Source organism: Sipha flava, unplaced genomic scaffold (assembly GCF_003268045.1).
Source record: "Sipha flava isolate LNK unplaced genomic scaffold, YSA_version1 104_pilon_pilon, whole genome shotgun sequence".
In the NCBI taxonomy this organism is placed as follows: domain Eukaryota; kingdom Metazoa; phylum Arthropoda; class Insecta; order Hemiptera; family Aphididae; genus Sipha; species Sipha flava.
Window position 1 is genome coordinate 2985176 of NW_020271718.1, and position 20181 is coordinate 3005356.

The 20181-nt window shown below is 33.3% G+C and overlaps 2 protein-coding genes across 2 annotated transcripts in view; both read left to right on the top strand.

Annotated features, from left to right (window-relative positions):
* The window catches only part of LOC112684289, a 68399-nt gene extending 54296 nt beyond the window's left edge, over nucleotides 1–14103 (top strand). The window contains exons 46-65 of the mRNA XM_025555718.1: nucleotides 1063–4944; nucleotides 5622–5837; nucleotides 6180–6362; nucleotides 7213–7413; nucleotides 7494–7664; nucleotides 7776–7895; nucleotides 8036–8416; nucleotides 8505–8699; nucleotides 8772–9014; nucleotides 9077–9400; nucleotides 9508–9840; nucleotides 9926–10246; nucleotides 10318–10644; nucleotides 10727–11050; nucleotides 11216–11548; nucleotides 11633–11938; nucleotides 12005–12328; nucleotides 12609–12932; nucleotides 13153–13473; nucleotides 13560–14103. Of these exons, the coding sequence (XP_025411503.1) occupies nucleotides 1063–4944; nucleotides 5622–5837; nucleotides 6180–6362; nucleotides 7213–7413; nucleotides 7494–7664; nucleotides 7776–7895; nucleotides 8036–8416; nucleotides 8505–8699; nucleotides 8772–9014; nucleotides 9077–9400; nucleotides 9508–9840; nucleotides 9926–10246; nucleotides 10318–10644; nucleotides 10727–11050; nucleotides 11216–11548; nucleotides 11633–11938; nucleotides 12005–12328; nucleotides 12609–12932; nucleotides 13153–13473; nucleotides 13560–13882 (9152 nt within the window). The 3' untranslated portion in view covers nucleotides 13883–14103. The remainder of the gene's footprint in view (nucleotides 1–1062; nucleotides 4945–5621; nucleotides 5838–6179; nucleotides 6363–7212; nucleotides 7414–7493; nucleotides 7665–7775; nucleotides 7896–8035; nucleotides 8417–8504; nucleotides 8700–8771; nucleotides 9015–9076; nucleotides 9401–9507; nucleotides 9841–9925; nucleotides 10247–10317; nucleotides 10645–10726; nucleotides 11051–11215; nucleotides 11549–11632; nucleotides 11939–12004; nucleotides 12329–12608; nucleotides 12933–13152; nucleotides 13474–13559) is intronic.
* Nucleotides 14104–14105: 2 nt separating this feature from the next.
* LOC112684018 (neurogenic locus notch homolog protein 3-like) lies at nucleotides 14106–20043 on the top strand (the record flags this gene model as incomplete). Its single annotated transcript, XM_025555313.1, has 14 exons — nucleotides 14106–14451; nucleotides 14518–14841; nucleotides 14919–15254; nucleotides 15393–15722; nucleotides 15857–16168; nucleotides 16238–16567; nucleotides 16659–16979; nucleotides 17165–17476; nucleotides 17574–17897; nucleotides 17963–18289; nucleotides 18350–18658; nucleotides 18932–19258; nucleotides 19333–19656; nucleotides 19732–20043. Coding segments are annotated over exons 1-14 (4534 nt in total), but the record flags the coding sequence as incomplete, so codon positions are not given.
* Between the last annotated feature and the right edge of the window lie 138 nt (nucleotides 20044–20181).

Genomic DNA, 20181 nt, shown 5'->3' on the forward strand with positions numbered 1-20181 from the left:
TTTTAACACTAAAAAATAATAAAGTTGATGTTGTTGAATTAGTTGAAGAAAGTTCGATGATAGATAGACTTGTGGGAATTTTGGGGGGAACGTGACGCAAAAGCACAGACTGCAGCATGGGGAATATATTGTATTAGTTACTTATAAAAAAAAATACAAAAATATACAGAGGACTATATCGCATGTGTATTTAAATCTAAATAAAGTATCATACAGTAAGTATTGTTGTAGAAATATATATTTAATTTAAAATAACTTTAGAGTAATAGTAGTCAAGTAGAAATTAGAGAGGATGCATGAGTTATCGATACTCTTATTTTCTGTCGAATGTATATTACACAAATCTATCATACTCAATAAACAAACATACACACACACACACACACACACACGCACAACGCCATTCGAACACATAAATAATGTAGTGATAATATATATATATATATTATATATAAAAACCCATAAATCTCCAATATGACGAGAGAATTTAATTTCTTTTCATACTTTTATTAGTTGATAAAAGATAATGTACATGAAAATGTATGTACTATAGTAATACTATAATATTTATTTTATTATTTAAGTTAAATCTAACTGTTGTAGAATATAAATTTGTTTTCATCATTGGTGTAGTATATTAAGTAAATTTTATTAGTGATTATTTCAAGTTGACGCCATATACACATGTACACATCAAACACATTACTTGCCTGTCTATTTAACTTGTTGTACGTATGAAATGGTGGCTGGAGCTTTATTAACATCGGAGAAACCTCCACAAGTCTGAATGAAATTAATATAAATTAAAAATTAAAAAAAACTGCACAAGCGCCTCTAAGTTGTAATAGAGAAAACAGACGCTTATGTAGTTTCAGAACAAAATATTGTTAACTTTCGTTTGTGTCAAGTACAATTTCATAATTTTGACAAACAAACAAAATATGACAATATTATTGTGTTTTATGTAAAAAGCTTTCACTTTAAATATTCTACTCTTAATCTTTTAACAGAAACTAACTATTTTTTGTTTTAATGTGTGTTCCTGCTTTTGTACAAACACAGTAGACTCGTTACCGCAATACACTGTTACGACCATCACAACTAACGATGTATTAATTTCTAGCTTAGAAACAGAACATACTAATAAATTAACCGAAGTGACTACAGTTTCTGAATTCGATATGACCGATAAAGCTAAACCGTTTATGCCAACTGAGATTAATAAAATAATTATTAGCTCTTCGATGCCAACAAAAATGTTTAAAGGCAATGACTACCATTTCAATAAAAACTTAACATCTGATAAAAATGTGATAACTACAACAGAACCAGTTCCAATCGATAGTGACACAACTACCGAACCTTTGATAAAAGTATTGGATGAATATACTACTAATAATATTTTTATATATTCGGATAGACACGTAAATGAAAACGAAATCGGTTCAACCCATTCTGGAATCGATTCAGATAAAATGACAAAATTTACAAGTTCAACGAGTTTCGGAACAATAGATAATACAACTAGTTTAAACGAATATAATGAATTTAGTACAAACGTAAATGAACTTGTAACGTCAAAAGACAAATCACAAAGCACTTTTCCTAGTTTAAGAAACGAAATTAATAATTTTGCTGAAAATTCGACTCAATATTATGAACCTAAAACAGTCGAAATAACAACTTTAAACGATAAAAATTCAGAAACAGCTATTTTTGATAGTAATACAGAAAATACTTCAATGACTATTACAACAAATTTTGAAATTTTAATGAATGAAATCACTATAGATAACAAATATTTACCCATCGAAAATTCAACACAGTCGGAAGATTTGTTTACATCTGCATTTAATCCTATAGACAGTAAAACAACATATTCAAATAATTATGTATCATCTACTACCATTAAAACCTTTGATGATTCTGAACTAAATACAATTACAGAAAGTGTTCCTGAGTATAAAAAAAATATAGAAACTACTGTGTTCTCGGAAGATTTACCAAAAACAACTTCAATGAGTACAATCGATATGTTTTCTCCGCCTGATGATTTTCAAATTAGTACTACCAATAGTTTAACAAATGGCCTCGATGTAAATACCCAAAACCCAATTGAGATAACCAATTTAAATTTTATAGAAACAACGGAATTGAACATTTTGAAAAATTCTATTTCATCCAATAACAATATCGAAACGACATCAACAGTATATGATAGTGATAACATACATACAAGTACTGACAAAAATATGTTATTTAATCAAGATGGAACAACAGAAGCTATAAACGCCAAAACATTCGAAGAATCTTTAAGTTTCGAGACTACAACTATTATTCTAGAGACAAAATCCAGTAATTTAAAATCTAGTACTGATCAAAGTATGAACAGAAATCCAGAAATAACTACGGAAAGTTTAAATGAATCTATTGACTCTAGAACAATTTATTTTGATGAAGAAATGTACATAAACAATAATATGCCTGTTACAACAAATTCGTATGTGGGAATCAATACCAAATACAACCATGAAAATATTGAAAAAAATCTGACGAAAAATTCGAGTTCTAATGCATTTGAAAAGACAACTGTTTCTTCTTTATTAAATATTAATACGGAAGAAAATAATACTTCATTTGTAACAACTACTGCGTCCGATGAGCTTACTACAAGTATGATAAAAAATCCAGAAAAAACGACATTAGTGATTCCCAACAATTATGTAGACCCAACGAGAGACGTTGATTTCAACGAAAAAAAGGAAATTACGACAAAGTTTAACTTTATAACAACTACTTATATTAATTTAGCTGAGGTTTCTGACCGAAAAAGTGAAAATGATAAAACATTCACAACGAAAACCTCATTCAATAACGAGGGCGTTTTTATTGAAAGGACAACTGCATTGTTTGACAACGAAAATGAAGTTCACTATTCAACTTCAAATCCTGTATTTTCAAATACCCCAGTTGATGATATACAAACTCATGGAATATTCGATGATCGAACTTCAACATTTATTTCCAAAACATTAAGTGACATCGGCACGACAACTTATAATTATGAAGATACAAAACAAACAACATTAGACACATTTGTCTTCAATGAAAAAACCGAAAGTGATTTAATATTTCATTCAATCGATACAACACTTCAACCAATAACAAATAAAGGTGTAGAATTCACAACTTTAAACGATAAATTTGACGAAAATGAAGCAACGATTAGTGCAATCTCTACTCAGCCAACTGAAGAAAACATTGAACAATATTCTGTTATTTCAACAGATAATATAAAAGTTATGACCGTGACGGCACACAATCAAGTATCAAATGATTTAATTAACCGTCCGTTTAATAATTCAACTAAAACCGATGAAATGACAACAATAGTGCCCGAAATGAATACACAAAGTATTGAATCGTCAATAGTACCCGGATCGGTCAGTATAAATGACAGTAACATTTCTCAAGACGTTAAAAAAAAATGGGAAGCATTGTTCAATACGACGGGTAGTGCAAATAATACATCGTCAGTAAACAAACCGACAACAGTAGAGGGAATACATTTTACAGCAATTAATGGTACGGAAGAAACTGTTCCAAACACAGAACCAACCGAGGCAATTATTTTAAAAGAAATTTTTACTGAAAACTACGAGGCAACGGACGGTTCTATGAATAACGCGGCTAATGGCGTAGAATATGATTTAACAACAACCATTCGTACACGTGGGAAAAACGAAAGCGTTATAACATCGACTCGCGTTGCTGATAGAGATGATACAATCTCTGCGAGCGAAATAAGTACAATGGCTAATGAGGTAACCACTGCATTCGATTTTGAAAAAAAAAATGAATCTATTGTTTCAACACGAACCCAAGGAGACCGAACTGATAAAACTGAAGCGAGTGACTATGATTCAACTACAGAACCATTTACAGTGTTCAATTCGGTCAATTCTTTTGAAACAACTACGAATAATATACCGACGATTACGGACAGTAGTGCAACATACGGAACATTCACAACAATGGATACAGACGTTGAATATGTAAATCGCGATAATCTAGAAACAACAACGGTTACAATTATCACCATGGCCGATTGGATTAAAACGAAAAGTACCACTCTTAAATCGTTTAATGAAATCGTTACACATAAAAACGTAGAAAACCGTTTACACTCTCTGACAGACACAAACACACGTAAAAATGTTAATTCCGTTACAACGGAAATTCCACTAGAGCCGATAGCGAAAACCAACGATTTGGATCAAATTGAAACTACTTCGATGACATCACTAAGTGATGCTTCTACCATGATAAATGTAATTACAACTTCTATAGAAGTACTTGTCTCAAATTTGAATAAGGAAAATGATCCGACAACTGCCGAGAACACAATCATTGCAAATCCAGTAACTGCAGTGACTGATAATCCTACAACTATTACGAGTTTAAACAAAAGTAACTCGAATATGACTTTGAATCAGAATGGAATATCTAATGTTACTACAACTAATAAGAAAATTGAATTTATCACTTCTACTGAACCGTTTACTGTTACGCCAACCGAAGAGACTAAATACGATATTCAAACAGATTATCACAGTACTGTCGATTATAAAAATGAATTAACACCCCGAGATAATGTGCAGGATACTACTGACTTGAATGATATTTTAACTACTACCGAATATACCATAACTTCTAAGAGTATTGAAATTGAAGATACCACTTTAAAATACACAAACCATAACCAAACAAATATAAACAACAGCTACTCTGTACAAAAAATAACCACAGCAACCAGAAAATGGTGTTGGAATGATATCGACTGTGATGCCGACCACAAGTGTTTGGCAGCCAAGTGTCTTCCAACAGGTGAAAGCCGCGTAAATAACTGCCCGCCCGGAATCATCACATTACAGTGTCTTAAAGGTATAATTTACACATAATACTAATAAAAAATACCGCTTTTATAATAATTTGTGTTTTAGCATGTATCGTAATTTAATTAGTTTGTATGTACGGAGAATCCGTAGTTAAAATGTGTATTAATATTTGTTTGTCACGTTGATTCGAGAAGAATTAAATGACACCGTTCTCAATTGATTTTTTTTATAAATAAATAATACGTGTAAATATCAATCGGCCGAATATAGTAATCATCAGTCAGTGCTTTAGCGTTTAAATAGGTTCTATGTATTCAGAAAACTCATTAATCAAATAAGTGAAACGTATTTACGTTTCTAATATCAGATGATTCAGGATTAGGTTACTTTCACAGAAATTATACTAATTGAAGCATGACATAATGAAATAGTCAATTTATGATAACATTGAATTAAATGTTGAATGTTGTACGATTTAAATTAGATTTTCCAGTTTTTGTTAATTTCTCGATGTCTTTGTTGATAAATTATTTAACATTTTGGTGATTATTTAAGGATAATCAACAATAAATGAATTAACTACTTACCAAAAATGTTATTTAATTCAGAAAAACTAATTCTAACTGGAAACTTCTAGTTTACTGGTGAATCGTTAATGATTAAAGATTACTTAACATGCTTGTGTAAATAACTCTAATGTACATAATACTATTAATACTATAGCACCAGGTACTGCAAAAAAACCACAAGTATGCGAATCCGACACGGAATGTCTAGACTCGGAGGCCTGTTACATGGGCCAGTGTGAGAATTTGTGTAGTTTTGCAACAGTATGCGCACCAAATGCCATATGCCATGTAATTAAACACAGGCCTGTTTGTTCGTGTCCACCGGGATATGAAGGAAACCCGGCAACAAAGTGTTATCAACCAAAACTATGTAAGACTAATATCATCACTAATTTCATTAATAACCAAATTATTAACATGTGAAAAAATTAATGATTAATGTACAAAAACAACACAAAACATTATTACTGTAAAATAAGTCACTGTATAATAATTAGAGATTTGCCTTCTTTTCCATAAAGAATTTATTGGATATTGTATTATAGAAAGTATAGCGTTGTATTATATACGCGAGGTTATTTTGTAAATATATAAATCTACCATATTGGTATCAATCTTCTTGGGTACCATCTAGTTTATTTTAAGAGGTTTAAAATTTCTTCGTTTTATCTATAAATATTCTTTTTTTTTTTTTAACTTATTCCGAATATAGTAACCTGTACAGCAAATAGCGATTGTACGAATGGTGAAGTTTGCATTCAGCAAATTTGTCAAAACCCATGTAACATTCATAATCCATGTGCTCAAAACGCAGCTTGCATAAATACAGCTCACGGAGTTGACTGTAGCTGCATAGAAGGATTTCAAGGCAATGGTTTTGTCGGATGTTTACCAGGTTAGTTAAAAAATTTACTTTTACAAAGTCGACGGATTTTCATGAAAATCAAATATTAATTGTTTATGAACACGATATACTTAACCGTTACAACATATGAGATAATTTTTTTGGATTATGGTATTGTCCTTTTAAAAGCATTATTTCAATAATAGAAATAATATCATTATTATTATGCATTTTTAACAGTTAATTACTTTTTAGTGTAATACTGCCAAGGCTCTTATTCGGGTCACTATATATATATTATGAGACGTATACGATATTTACATCACATATCATAAAATTCTATGAATCAAGTATTAAAGACTGGCATTAATTATTATTATTATTATTATATAACTATTATTTTTCGATAGTTGTGACCAACATAAGTTATAAAAAGTCAAGGTAATATTGTAATATAAATAAAATACATTCCAAATTCTATAAATTATTTTACTTTCTTATTATTTTATATGTTACATATAGTTCAGTTTAAATATTAACCTATCAAATACACAAGTAAGAATTAAAAGAATTTATTGTTCTTATTCAAAAAATTTTATAATCTAAAAAAAAATTTTAATTAATTAATTTGTTAATTCGTATAAGTTAACCTTAATTAGTTTTAGGTTATATTACTGCTATAATATTATAATAAACATTTATAAACTTGTTGAAATCATTTGTTATACGTTTTTCATGTGCTTTTAAACATCGTGTACAATATTCCTGTTAGGAGTATAATATCTAATTATGTTGGTATTTAATTTTTTTGGTGGTATATATGTTTTAAGAGAAATATGAACATTCAATAATTAGATAACAAATCATTTTTTTACTCATGATATATGGTTAAATATTTTAGTTCGTTCGTATAAGCCTATTTGTCAATACAACGAAGATTGTCCGCCGGATAAATTATGTGATCGATTAAATCGTGTGTGTATAAACCCATGCGCTGAAGACTCTTGTGGTGAAAATGCGGAATGTTATCCTGTAAACCATGGTACAGAGTGCAAATGTTTACCAGGCCATCAAGGAAATCCATACATTACTTGTTCATCAGGTACAAATAAAATACAATTATATTGCATTAATCAATACAGGAAAAACAAACCTTATTACAATTTTTACTATAACGTTTAGTAACTGGATGTCGATTAAATGAAGAATGCTCAACTAATGAAGCATGTATCAATGGAAAATGTTCCAACCCATGCAGGTGCGGTCCTAATGCTGTATGTGATGTTTCAAACCATAAAGCGACATGCAAGTGTCTTTCCGGTTACAGTGGAAGTCCATTATTGGGATGTCAAGGTAATTAATTAGTATAATTGCTTTAATATAAATCACTTTATAATGCTAAACTTTTTGATTTAATTCTTAAGTAATGTAAAATCAATAATATACCATTTGAATGCATTTCAGCTCCACAAGATCCATGTGATCCAAATCCTTGTGGAATGCACGCCCATTGTGAAATCGACAATGGAAATCCAATTTGTTATTGTCCAAAAGGAATGACTGGAAATCCATTTAAAAGTTGCAGTAAGTAAAAAATGATGATTCCTTGGTCTATTTTATATTTACGTCAATTATTTTTAGCTTAAGCTGATAAATAAAAAAATATTTTCTAAACAGTATATATATATATTTGATATTTGGCTTATAAATGTTTTCATTTTTAGTTCCTGAAGGCGATGAATGTTCACCTAATCCATGTGGTCCGTACTCGGGCTGCCGAGTAGTCCAAGGCTCAGCAGTATGTTTCTGCTTATCTGAATATGAAGGAGATCCTCCAATTACACCTTGCCGTTTACCAACTAATCCTTGTACACCATCTCCCTGTGGACCTAACACTCAGTGCACATTATTAGATAATGGATTTGCCAAGTGTACATGTTTGCCTGGTTATATCGAGAGCCCGAATACAATACGGGGATGTGTAGAGAAAAAAAATCCGTGTGAACCCAACCCGTGTGGACAGAGTGCAGTTTGTGATCCTAATAGGCAACCTTCTTGTTTCTGTCCCGAACCGTTGATTGGAAACCCGTTCAAGTTCTGCGGTGGTACGTTTTAGGATCTTAGATTTATATTTTTGTTAAGTATAAAAGTTTAAATAAATTTAACTCGGTGTTTCTTTAAAATTATAATTAGAACCTCTGAAAACGTTATGTCAACCGGGACCATGTGGTGTAAATGCAGACTGTTATGTAACTGGAAGCAATGAACAGTGCTATTGTAAAAATGGATTCTCGGGAAATCCATATAACGGTTGTAGTCTTATACCAACGAGCCCATGTGAACCAAACCCATGTGGAAAATATGCTTACTGTAAAATTTCAGCAGAAGGTATTAATGTCGTTGTTATTAAACTAGAATACTTATGTTATATTTTTAACAATAACATGTATTATATAATAGGACAACCATTGTGTTTCTGTCCTGATGGAATGGGCGGAGACCCACTTACAGGATGCAAAGGTCCTGAATGTACTACTAACGATGAGTGCCCATGGGATAAATCGTGTTTGGGTTACAAATGTAATGACCCATGCCCAGGATCTTGCGGAATAGGTGCTACTTGTCGAGTAGAAAAACATCGTCCTGTTTGTACTTGCAATCATGGATTAACTGGAAATCCATTCTTCCGTTGTTATCAAATAAGTAAATTATTTAAAAAATGATTAATATCATTAAAATTAATATTGGTTTATTTGTAATCAAAGATTTAGAACCAGTTCCAACGGGCAATCCATGTTTACCTAATCCATGCGGTATCAACACAGAATGCAAAATTCAAAACCGTAAACCAGTTTGTTCTTGTTTACCCAATTTTGTAGGAGATCCAAAGACTGGATGTCAACCCGAATGTGTTTTAAACACCGACTGTAAGAATCACCAAGCTTGTATTGACTATAGATGTCGAGATCCGTGTGCTTTTGGAAACATTTGTGGTCTTGGAGCTGTATGTCAATGCAAAGATCATACACCGCTTTGTTCATGTAGAGAAGGATTTGTTGGAGATCCATTCTTGCAATGTCTACCAAAACGTAAATTAAATAAACTGATTTTTTTTTAATTTTTTTTTTATTATTTATTATTTTTTATACATATCAAATTTGTTAAATTCTAAATATCCAATCTATTTTATGTTTAGCTGATGACGAGCCTTACAAAAATATGACTCTACCTTGCGCTCCTTCACCTTGCGATCCATATTCATCTTGTAACGTTTATGGTGGTCAAATAGCTATGTGCGATCCCTGCTCTTCAACTGAACAACAGTGGAATCCTCAATGCCATCCTCAATGTTTGTATAACTCGGATTGTCCATTCAATTTAGCTTGTGTGGGACAAAAATGTATTGATCCTTGCCCTGGATCATGTGGCATTCAAGCTGAATGTATGGTTGTATACCATAATCCAGTATGCACATGCAAATCAGGATTGATAGGAAATCCGTATGAACATTGTTCTACTCCAAAACAAAGTATGAGACATTTATATCTATATATATATATATATATATGTATTTATAATTTATTATTTGCTAAAAATGTTAATTTATTTTATAGATGATATTGCTAAGCCTATATCATGTGATCGAGTACAATGTGGAGCTAATGCCATGTGCAAAAAATCCAATGGAATGACTATATGTGTCTGCCGCCAACAATATTACGGAAATCCATACTTATCTTGCAGACCCGAATGTGTTATCAATACTGACTGTGGCCAGACATTAGCTTGCATTAACAACAAATGTGTTAATCCTTGTTTGGGAGTATGTGGCGTTAACGCTCAATGTCAAGTAGTTAATCATTTTCCTGTTTGTTTCTGCCAACAAGATTATTCAGGAGATCCTTTCGTTAGCTGTTATCAAGCCGCTAGACCAAGTAAATAGCTATTTTAAAGTTTGAAAAAGTTTGATAACGAAAACTATAAAGTTGAATTTTTTTTTTTTTAGATTATCCACCAATCATGGGTCCAGCAGATAATGCTTGTGATCCCTCTCCATGTGGTTCTAATAGCCGATGTCATATTTCTGAACAAGGATTTGCAACGTGCTCATGCTTACCGGGATATCGTGGCTCTCCACCGGTATGCAAACCCGAATGTGTAGTGAGCGCCGAATGTCCTCAAACACAAGCTTGCTTAAATCAAAAATGTGTTGATCCGTGCCCTGGCACATGTGGTGTAGGAGCTAATTGTTATTCTATCTGCCATAATCCAATCTGTAGTTGTCCACCTGGACATGTAGGTGATCCGTTTGTCAGCTGCTATTTACCACTTGGTTAGTTAAAATTTGAAAAACAATTATAATATTGTTGTAGTTTTTGTTTTATTATAATATAATAAATTGTTTTTGTGTATAGCCGAAGAAACTCCAAAAGTACCTGGAAACCCATGTGAACCTACTCCGTGTGGTTCAAATTCAATTTGTGAAATTAAAAAGGGCCATCCAGTTTGTTCATGTGCCCCAAATTATATTGGAAGCCCTCCGTATTGCCGTCCAGAATGTATAATGAATCAAGAGTGTCCATATAACAAAGCTTGTATACAGGAAAAATGTCAAAATCCATGCACAAAATCATGTGGTATAAATGCTAAATGTGATGTAGTTAATCACACTCCTTTCTGTACTTGCGAACCAGGTTATGAAGGAGATGCATTTATTAGCTGTAGTAGAATTCCTCCAAGTATGTATTATACAAATATATTTAATTATTATTAATTTACATAAAAATTGAATTCTATTTGCTTACATGCTTTGAAAACTATTTTGAACAAACTTTTATTTTTAATTATTAGTTAAATACTCATAAGAATTTTGTATAAAACTCATCAAAATCATTATTGTTTAGCTGCGTTGCCAGAAATTCCCAGGGATCCATGTAATCCTTCACCTTGTGGCGAAAACACTCAATGTTTCAGTGAAAATAATGAAGTTGCAAAATGTGTGTGCATACCACCTTACATTGGTAATCCATACTCTGGCGGCTGTAGACCAGAATGTTTGATGAACAGTGATTGTTTGTCAAACTTGGCGTGTTTGGCTAGCCATTGTCGTGATCCATGCCCAGGAGTATGTGGACTGAATGCTCAATGTAATGTCGTTAGTCATGTACCAGTTTGTACCTGTCTTCCTGGTTATATCGGAGATCCATTCCAGTCTTGTAGAATAGAACCAATCAAACGTAAATTTGTCATATTTAGATTATTTTTTCAACAAAAATAAATATTTTTATTAACCATAAATTATTATTACATATAATTTACAGCACCAACTCCTCAAAATGCTTGTGAACCTTCACCTTGTGGTCCAAACAGTCAATGTCGAACACAAGGGTATAATGCTGTTTGTTCATGTATACAAGGGTTCATAGGGACTCCTCCTGCATGTCGCCCTGAATGCGTCGTTAGTGCTGAATGCCCAGTAGACAAAGCTTGTATATCACAAAAATGCTCAGACCCTTGTCCAGGAACATGTGGTTTGCATGCTCGTTGTAATGTTATAAATCACAATCCCATTTGCTCTTGTCCACCAAAATTTGTTGGCGATCCATTTGTGAGATGTATTCAAGAAGGTAAGTTTTTGAAAAATGAATATAATTTGTAAAATTATTAAAAATTATTAACAAATAATCCAACAGAACCAAAAACTCCTCCGACCGTCTATCAAAATCCTTGTTTCCCGTCACCTTGTGGAGCAAATTCAGAATGTAGAGAACACGACAGTAGACCCGTTTGTTCATGTTTACCGGGAATGCTTGGAGCACCACCAAACTGTAGACCAGAATGTTTAATTCATGCTGACTGTCCTACTAGATTAGCATGTCTACAAAGTAAATGTCGAGATCCTTGTACAGGCTCTTGTGGTTTCAACGCTAGATGCACCGTTATAAATCATCAACCAGTATGTTCATGTGAGCCTGGCTACCAAGGAGATCCATTTAATGGATGTAATGCAGTTGCAGGTATGTTATATTTAATAAGAACAACTGATGGTGTTATAATTTTACGAAAGCCTAAAAAACGTAACGATTATTTATTTGAAAACAAAAATGTATGTAGGTATAAACTATACGTTTTAATCGTACTAATTTGGTTTACCACTAATAGCTTACAGTAATTTAAAACTTTATGTAACTAAGGCAAAATTACTTAACAAACGAACTACAACAGTTGGACTGCAAATATGGTTATAATTGTTATTTCTATTATTATTATTATTATTATTATTATTATTATTAATAGCAAAACCAAAAGGGAAGCCTCGCCTATCTTGTGATGGTTCAATTTGCGGTCCTAACGCGATATGTAAGGGCAATATTAACAACGGAACTTGTGTTTGTAAACGTAACTACATAGGAGATCCATTAATGGGATGTCGCCCTCGTTGTACACTAAGCGCAGATTGTCCGATATCATTTGCTTGTGTTAACTCTGAATGCATTGATCCATGCAAAAACGCCTGTGGCGTGCGCGCTCATTGCCAAGTAGTCAACCATAGCCCAATTTGCTTTTGTCCTAATGGCATGACCGGCAATCCACTAACAATATGTATCAAAATATCAAATTGTAAGCATGCTTTCTTCCACATATCTGTTACTAATATTACCGCTTTGATATACATAAATGTTTTCTTGACGCTTTACCTGTCATTTCACAATCTTAAATTATTTTATCTATTATTTTATATTGTTCAATATAATTTTTTTAATTATGCTTTTATGTACCAAGAAAACATTTATGCAATTATTTTAATTTAATTAATAATATACTAATAATCTAATTATAGCTCCTAAACTACCCCCCAAATCAAAAACACATTGTTTGCCAAATGCTTGTGGCCCGTTCAGCAACTGCACAGTTCTCAAAAACCATGTTGTGTGTCTATGCCAATTTGGTTATTCTGGAACACCACCTAACTGCAAACCAGATTGTGTTATGAGTTCAGAATGTGCACCAAATAAAGCATGCATTAATCAACGGTGCACAGACCCTTGTTTGAATTTATGTGCACCCAATTCCCTATGCAGGGTAATTAATCATAAAGCAATTTGTGTTTGTAAACCGGGTTTTACCGGTGACCCTATGAAACGGTGTCTTTTAACACAAAGTAAGCAATAAATCCTCGAAACTTATTCAAAAATCTATACATTTATATTAACCGATAAATGCATGTGTTATTGGTTAATTATCTAGAGTGCCCAGATGATAATACTAATCCGTGTGATAATAACTCATGTGGACCTAATTCGGTTTGCCGCTCTTATGACAAACAACCTGTATGTTCTTGTCAAAGCGGCTACATCGGCTTACCACCAAACTGTCGACCAGAATGTACTTTGAATGCCGATTGTATCGGATCTAAGGTGTGTGTTGATAACCATTGTACTAACCCATGCCCTGGTAGTTGTGCGGCTCAAGCACTATGCAGTGTGGTAAATCATGTACCGATATGCATGTGCCCTGAAGGATATACTGGAGATCCTTTTAAAATATGCTCATTATCACGTAAGACTTAATTCTGCTTTTTAATCATGTAAGATAATTAAATAGTATAATTTAGTAAAACATAATTTATTCGGACTTATCAATGTTAACATTATTAACTGTCATTTGTAACATAATTTTATAATCTGGTGTTTATAAAAGTAAGTGCATGCATATTTTATATCTTGGCTTTGCTAAGGGAATGGATAGAGCTTTTATGAATTTATTTGTGTATATTTTATTAGAATGTAGAATATGTGTAATCGCATTTCAGCTATCGATTATACGCCTATAAATCCTTGCAATCCTTCACCATGTGGAGCAAATGCTGTGTGTAAGGAATCAAATGGTGCTGGTTCTTGTTCATGTATACCGGAATATTTCGGTGATCCTTACTTAGGATGTCGACCAGAATGTGTAAACAATCTTGATTGTGCATGGAATAAAGCATGCATCAATTACAAATGTGTAGATCCTTGCATTGGAGCTTGTGGCTTAAATGCTGAATGTAAGGTTAGCCACCATGCTCCTACTTGCTATTGTTGGCAAGGGTACACTGGAAATGCTTTATTATCATGTCATAAAATTGAGTTTGATCCAAGTAAGAGTTGTATATTTGCTATTGCTTTTCTTTGAATTCTCCTTTTATATATATTTTATTACTTAGCATGCCAAGTTGATTTGGTTATTACAAAACACCCTTGCATGAAATCGCCTTGCGGACAATACAGCCAGTGCCGAGTTGTAAATGGGCACGCAGTATGTTCTTGTTTAGCTGGTTACTTTGGAAATCCTCCAAACTGTCATCCCGAATGTATAACTAGTTCGGATTGTCCACAAGACAAATCATGTGTAAATCAAATTTGTTCGGACCCATGTCCTGGTACATGTGGTTATAATGCGCAATGCCGAGTTGTAAATCATAGTCCAATATGTAGTTGCTACCCGGGTTATTATGGTGATCCGTTTGTTCGCTGTGCTATTATAGAAAGTAAGAATGTCGTAGTCGCTTTTAGTTATTGCTTTTTGTGTAGCATTTTATTAATTTAATGCATGGGGAATTTTTAGAGCCTTTGCTACCGGAACAAGATAGACATCCACAGAACCCTTGTGTTCCGTCACCATGTGGTCCAAATTCTATATGTCATCCTAAAGATTATACTCCTATTTGTTCTTGTTCACCAAATTACATTGGTCGACCTCCATTCTGCAGACCAGAATGTACAATAAATGCCGAATGTAATGGACATTTGGCTTGTGTGAATGAAAGATGTATAGATCCATGTCCTGGTTCCTGTGGTATAAATGCTTTCTGTAAAGTTATTTCCCATAATCCTGTATGTAAATGCGATGATGGGTATAATGGTGATCCGTTTATAGCTTGCACACCAACGCCGATTATACGTAAGAATTATTAAACTTATATTATTGATTTCATGACTATACTTAAAAAAATAAATATATTAAGTAATTTGAAAAGTCATTGTTAAATCAATGAACGTTTTCATTGTACACACTGCAACATAGATTTTCCCATTTTAGCACCACCTCCTGCAGATGTACCAAGTGATCCATGTAACCCATCACCATGTGGGGCAAATGCTATTTGCAAAGAAAGAAATAATGCTGGATCTTGTTCATGCATTCCCGAGTATACTGGCGATCCTTATACAGGATGTAGACCAGAATGTGTACTAAATAGCGAATGTCCTAGAGACAAATCATGTATAAACAATAAATGTCGGGACCCATGTCCGGGAATGTGTGGTTTATATGCTGAATGCAGAGTGATCAACCATTCTCCTTCATGTGCTTGTCTTCCAGGATATACTGGCAATGCGTTGTCTGCTTGTCAACTTCTTCCTATTGCCAGTAAGATTTCTTCCTTAACTTTGTATTTGTTAGCTTGTGAACCTTTTACGCATGGGTATTTTATACTATGTCTTCATTCTTATCTGTCTCTATTGTATGTTGCATGTTTTTCTTTGTACTATGCCCAATTCTAGGCCCAGATCTACCACCTAAAAATCCTTGTATACCTTCACCTTGTGGCCCATACAGCCAATGCAGGGCAATAAATAACCATGCAGTTTGTTCATGCCAAACAAACTATATTGGTACACCTCCAGCTTGTCGTCCAGAATGTATGGTTAGTTCTGAGTGTTCTCAAGATAAGGCATGTGTCAATCAAAAATGTGTTGATCCATGTCCTGGAACTTGTGGTCTTAATGCACGATGTCAAGTAGTTAATCATAATCCAATATGCAGTTGTTCAGCTGGATATACTGGTGATCCATTTGTTCGATGCTTACAAGAAAGTTAGTATTTGATATTACTTTTTTAATTGATTCCGGATTAAATAACTATAACCTTTTTTTTTTTTTTAGAACCAATCTATGATGAACCAATAATACCGACTAACCCATGTGTCCCATCTCCTTGTGGACCAAATTCTTTATGCCGTGATCGTAATGGAACTCCAACATGTTCTTGTTTACCTAACTATACTGGCAGACCACCAAATTGCCGCCCAGAATGTACTATAAATGCCGAATGTCCTGGTAATCTTGCATGTGTTAACGAAAAATGCCGAGATCCTTGCCCAGGCTCATGTGGTATATATGCTACATGTAATACAGTAAAACATGTTCCTCAGTGTGTTTGCCAAAATGGTTATACAGGAGATCCATTTAGTGGTTGTTCTCTAATACAACAAAGTAAGATATAATTTGAGGTTTTAAAAATATTTACAAAAACATATTATAAATGTTTATACATTAATAACGTGTTATTCAATCTGAAATATAGTTCCGACTGAAGGACCTAAAATGCCATGTAACCCATCACCTTGCGGAGCAAATGCAATATGCAAAGAACGAAATGGTGCCGGTTCTTGTTCTTGTTTACCGGAATATTTTGGAGATCCTTATACTGGATGTAGACCAGAATGCGTGACAAATTCTGATTGTGATCGTAGTAAATCTTGTATGAATAATAAATGCCGTGACCCATGCCCAGGAGTTTGTGGTTTAAACGCTGAATGTAGAGTTATTAATCATTCACCATCTTGTTACTGTCCAGTTGGTTTTACTGGCGACCCAACACTATCTTGCTACATACAACCAGCACGTAAGACTATTATCTTTATTTTATTCTAAATTATAGATTAATGATTAAATAAATTATCACTTAGTCAACAATAGTTAGTTTAAATAAAATTGCAATAATAATTGAAAATAATAATTGATTTTTATTAAATTATTCAATCTATAATTCAAATGTTCTTAATTTAATAAATCAAAACATGTTTTTAGTTGATCCTGAACCACCGAAAAACCCTTGTATACCTTCACCATGTGGACCATATAGTCAATGTAGAGCTGTCAATAATCACGCTGTATGTTCTTGTCAGACAAATTACATAGGAACACCACCGGCTTGTAGGCCAGAATGTATGGTTAGTTCTGAATGTCCTCAAGACAAAGCATGCGTAAAACAAAAATGTATAGACCCATGTCCTGGAACATGTGGAGTAAATGGAAGATGTCAAGTAGTCAATCATAATCCAATTTGTAGTTGTCCCCCGGGTTATAATGGAGATCCTTTTGTACGATGCTTAAAAGAACGTACGTTGAATTTATAACATAAATTAAATAATAACAATAATTTACAAAACTAAATATTAAAAAATGATTTAAACCTTAAAATATTTAATATTTACAGAACCTCCACAATTGGACGTACCAGTTAATCCTTGTGTGCCATCTCCATGTGGACCAAATTCTGTATGTCGAGAAATTGGTAACACTCCAGCTTGTTCATGTCTGGAAAATTACATCGGAAGACCTCCTAACTGCCGACCGGAATGTACTATCAATGCCGAATGTCCAGGAAATTTAGCATGTTTAAAAGAACGATGTAAGGATCCATGCCCTGGTTCATGCGGTATATACGCTACGTGTGTAACTATTAACCACAGTCCACAATGTAATTGTGAACAAGGTTATACAGGAGATCCATTTGCTGGATGTTCTATAATACAACAAGGTAAGAATACTTAATATATTTTACAATTTTACTCATGATGTGTAGTAATAAATTGTATATTTTAGTTGTGCCCACTGAAGGACCGAAAATGCCTTGTAATCCATCTCCATGTGGAGCAAACGCTATGTGTAAAGAGCGCAATGGAGCTGGTTCTTGTATATGTTTGTCAGAATATTTTGGAGACCCTTACACTGGATGTAGACCAGAATGTGTAACCAATTCTGATTGTGATAGAAGTAAGGCATGTGTAAATAATAAATGCCGTGATCCTTGTCCTGGTACTTGTGGTTTAAACGCAGAATGTAGCGTAATAAATCACGCACCATCATGCACGTGTTTACCGGGTTATACTGGTAATCCAATAACTGCGTGTCATATGCCACCACCTCCAAGTAAATTAATATTATTTATCAATAATTAACATTATTATAATTTTAAAATTTTATTTATAGTGGATGAAATACCTCAAAATCCATGTGAACCATCACCTTGTGGTCCTTATAGTATCTGTAGAACTGTAAATGGTCACGCAGTATGTTCATGTCAAACTAATTATATTGGCACACCACCTGGTTGTCGTCCAGAATGTGTAGTTAGCTCTGAATGTCCTCAAAATAGAGCATGTATTAATCAAAAGTGTGCAGATCCCTGCATTGGAATATGTGGTATTGGAGCAAGATGTCAAGTTATAAACCATAACCCTATTTGTAGTTGTCCAAGTGGTTTAATCGGTGATCCCTTTGTTCAATGCAAATCTGAACGTAAGTTGAATATTTATCTTATAAATATTATTTATGAAAATAACCTGTTACTGATAACTTTTCATAATCAATAAATAATTTTTGTTTATATTTATTATTATATATCTAATAAGTTATTCTTAAAATTTCATATTACAAAAATATATGAAAAATATAATAGTTTATTCATTAATTAAATTATACTTTTTATTATTAACATAAATATTTCATTAAAAATTCATAAAATATGTTCAAATATTAATAAAATTCATTAAATTCATTTTTATATCACAGCACGGCCAACACAAGCACCACCTAGCGGAAACCCTTGCGTTCCATCTCCATGTGGTCCAAATTCAATTTGTCGTGAAGTTGGTTCAACTCCAGCATGTTCTTGTCAGTCAAACTATATAGGAAGACCACCAAACTGTCGACCAGAATGTTCCATAAATGCAGAATGTCCTGGAAATCTTGCTTGCTTAAACGAGCGTTGTAAAGATCCATGTCCTGGTTCTTGTGGAGTTCATGCAACTTGCGTAACACGTAATCATAGGCCACAATGTTCATGTGAAACTGGTTATACTGGAGACCCATTTGCTGGATGTTACATTGTTCAACAAAGTAAATATATTCTTCTTATTTACTATATGATCACATCACTTTTTGTTAATTTTTATAATATTTTATTCGTATAGTTGCTCCGACTGAAGGACCAAGAGATCCATGTAATCCTTCGCCATGTGGAGCTAATGCTATTTGTCGAGAAAAGAACGGTGCAGGTTCTTGTGTTTGTCTCCCTGAATATTTCGGAGACCCTTACACGGGTTGTAGGCCAGAGTGCGTGACGAATGCAGATTGTGATCGCACAAAAGCATGTGCTAATAACAAGTGTAAAGATCCATGTCCCGGAACATGTGGCCTTAATGCAGAATGCAAAGTCCTAAACCACGCTCCTTCGTGCAGTTGTTTGTATGGTTACACGGGGGATCCATTGAGTGCTTGTCATGTTATACCCATTAGTGAGAATTACATTTTTAATTTTTAATGTTAAATAACCAAGTATACTATTAACACAAATAAAATTATACTTATAGCTGAAGCTACGCCAGTAGATCCGTGTGTTCCGTCTCCTTGTGGACCAAATAGTCAGTGCAGAGAATTAAATGATCACGCTGTTTGTTCTTGTTTAAGTGATTTTATTGGCACACCCCCATCTTGTCGTCCTGAATGTGTTGTCAGTTCCGAGTGTAGTCAAAACAAAGCATGTGTTAATCAAAAATGTATTGACCCCTGCATTGGTACTTGTGGTCTAAATACAAGGTGTCAAGTAGTAAATCACAACCCTATTTGTAGCTGTTCTCCTGGATTTACAGGCGATCCTTTCGCTTCTTGCAATAAAATACAACGTAAGAATTGTATAGTGAATGTTTGGTACTTTTTACTTGAAAATCTATTGCATTTCTTTTTTCTATTGCATGATAAATATGATATATGTGATTTCTTATGTTACTGTCTGAAGCTCTGTTGCATGTTTTTCTTTTTTT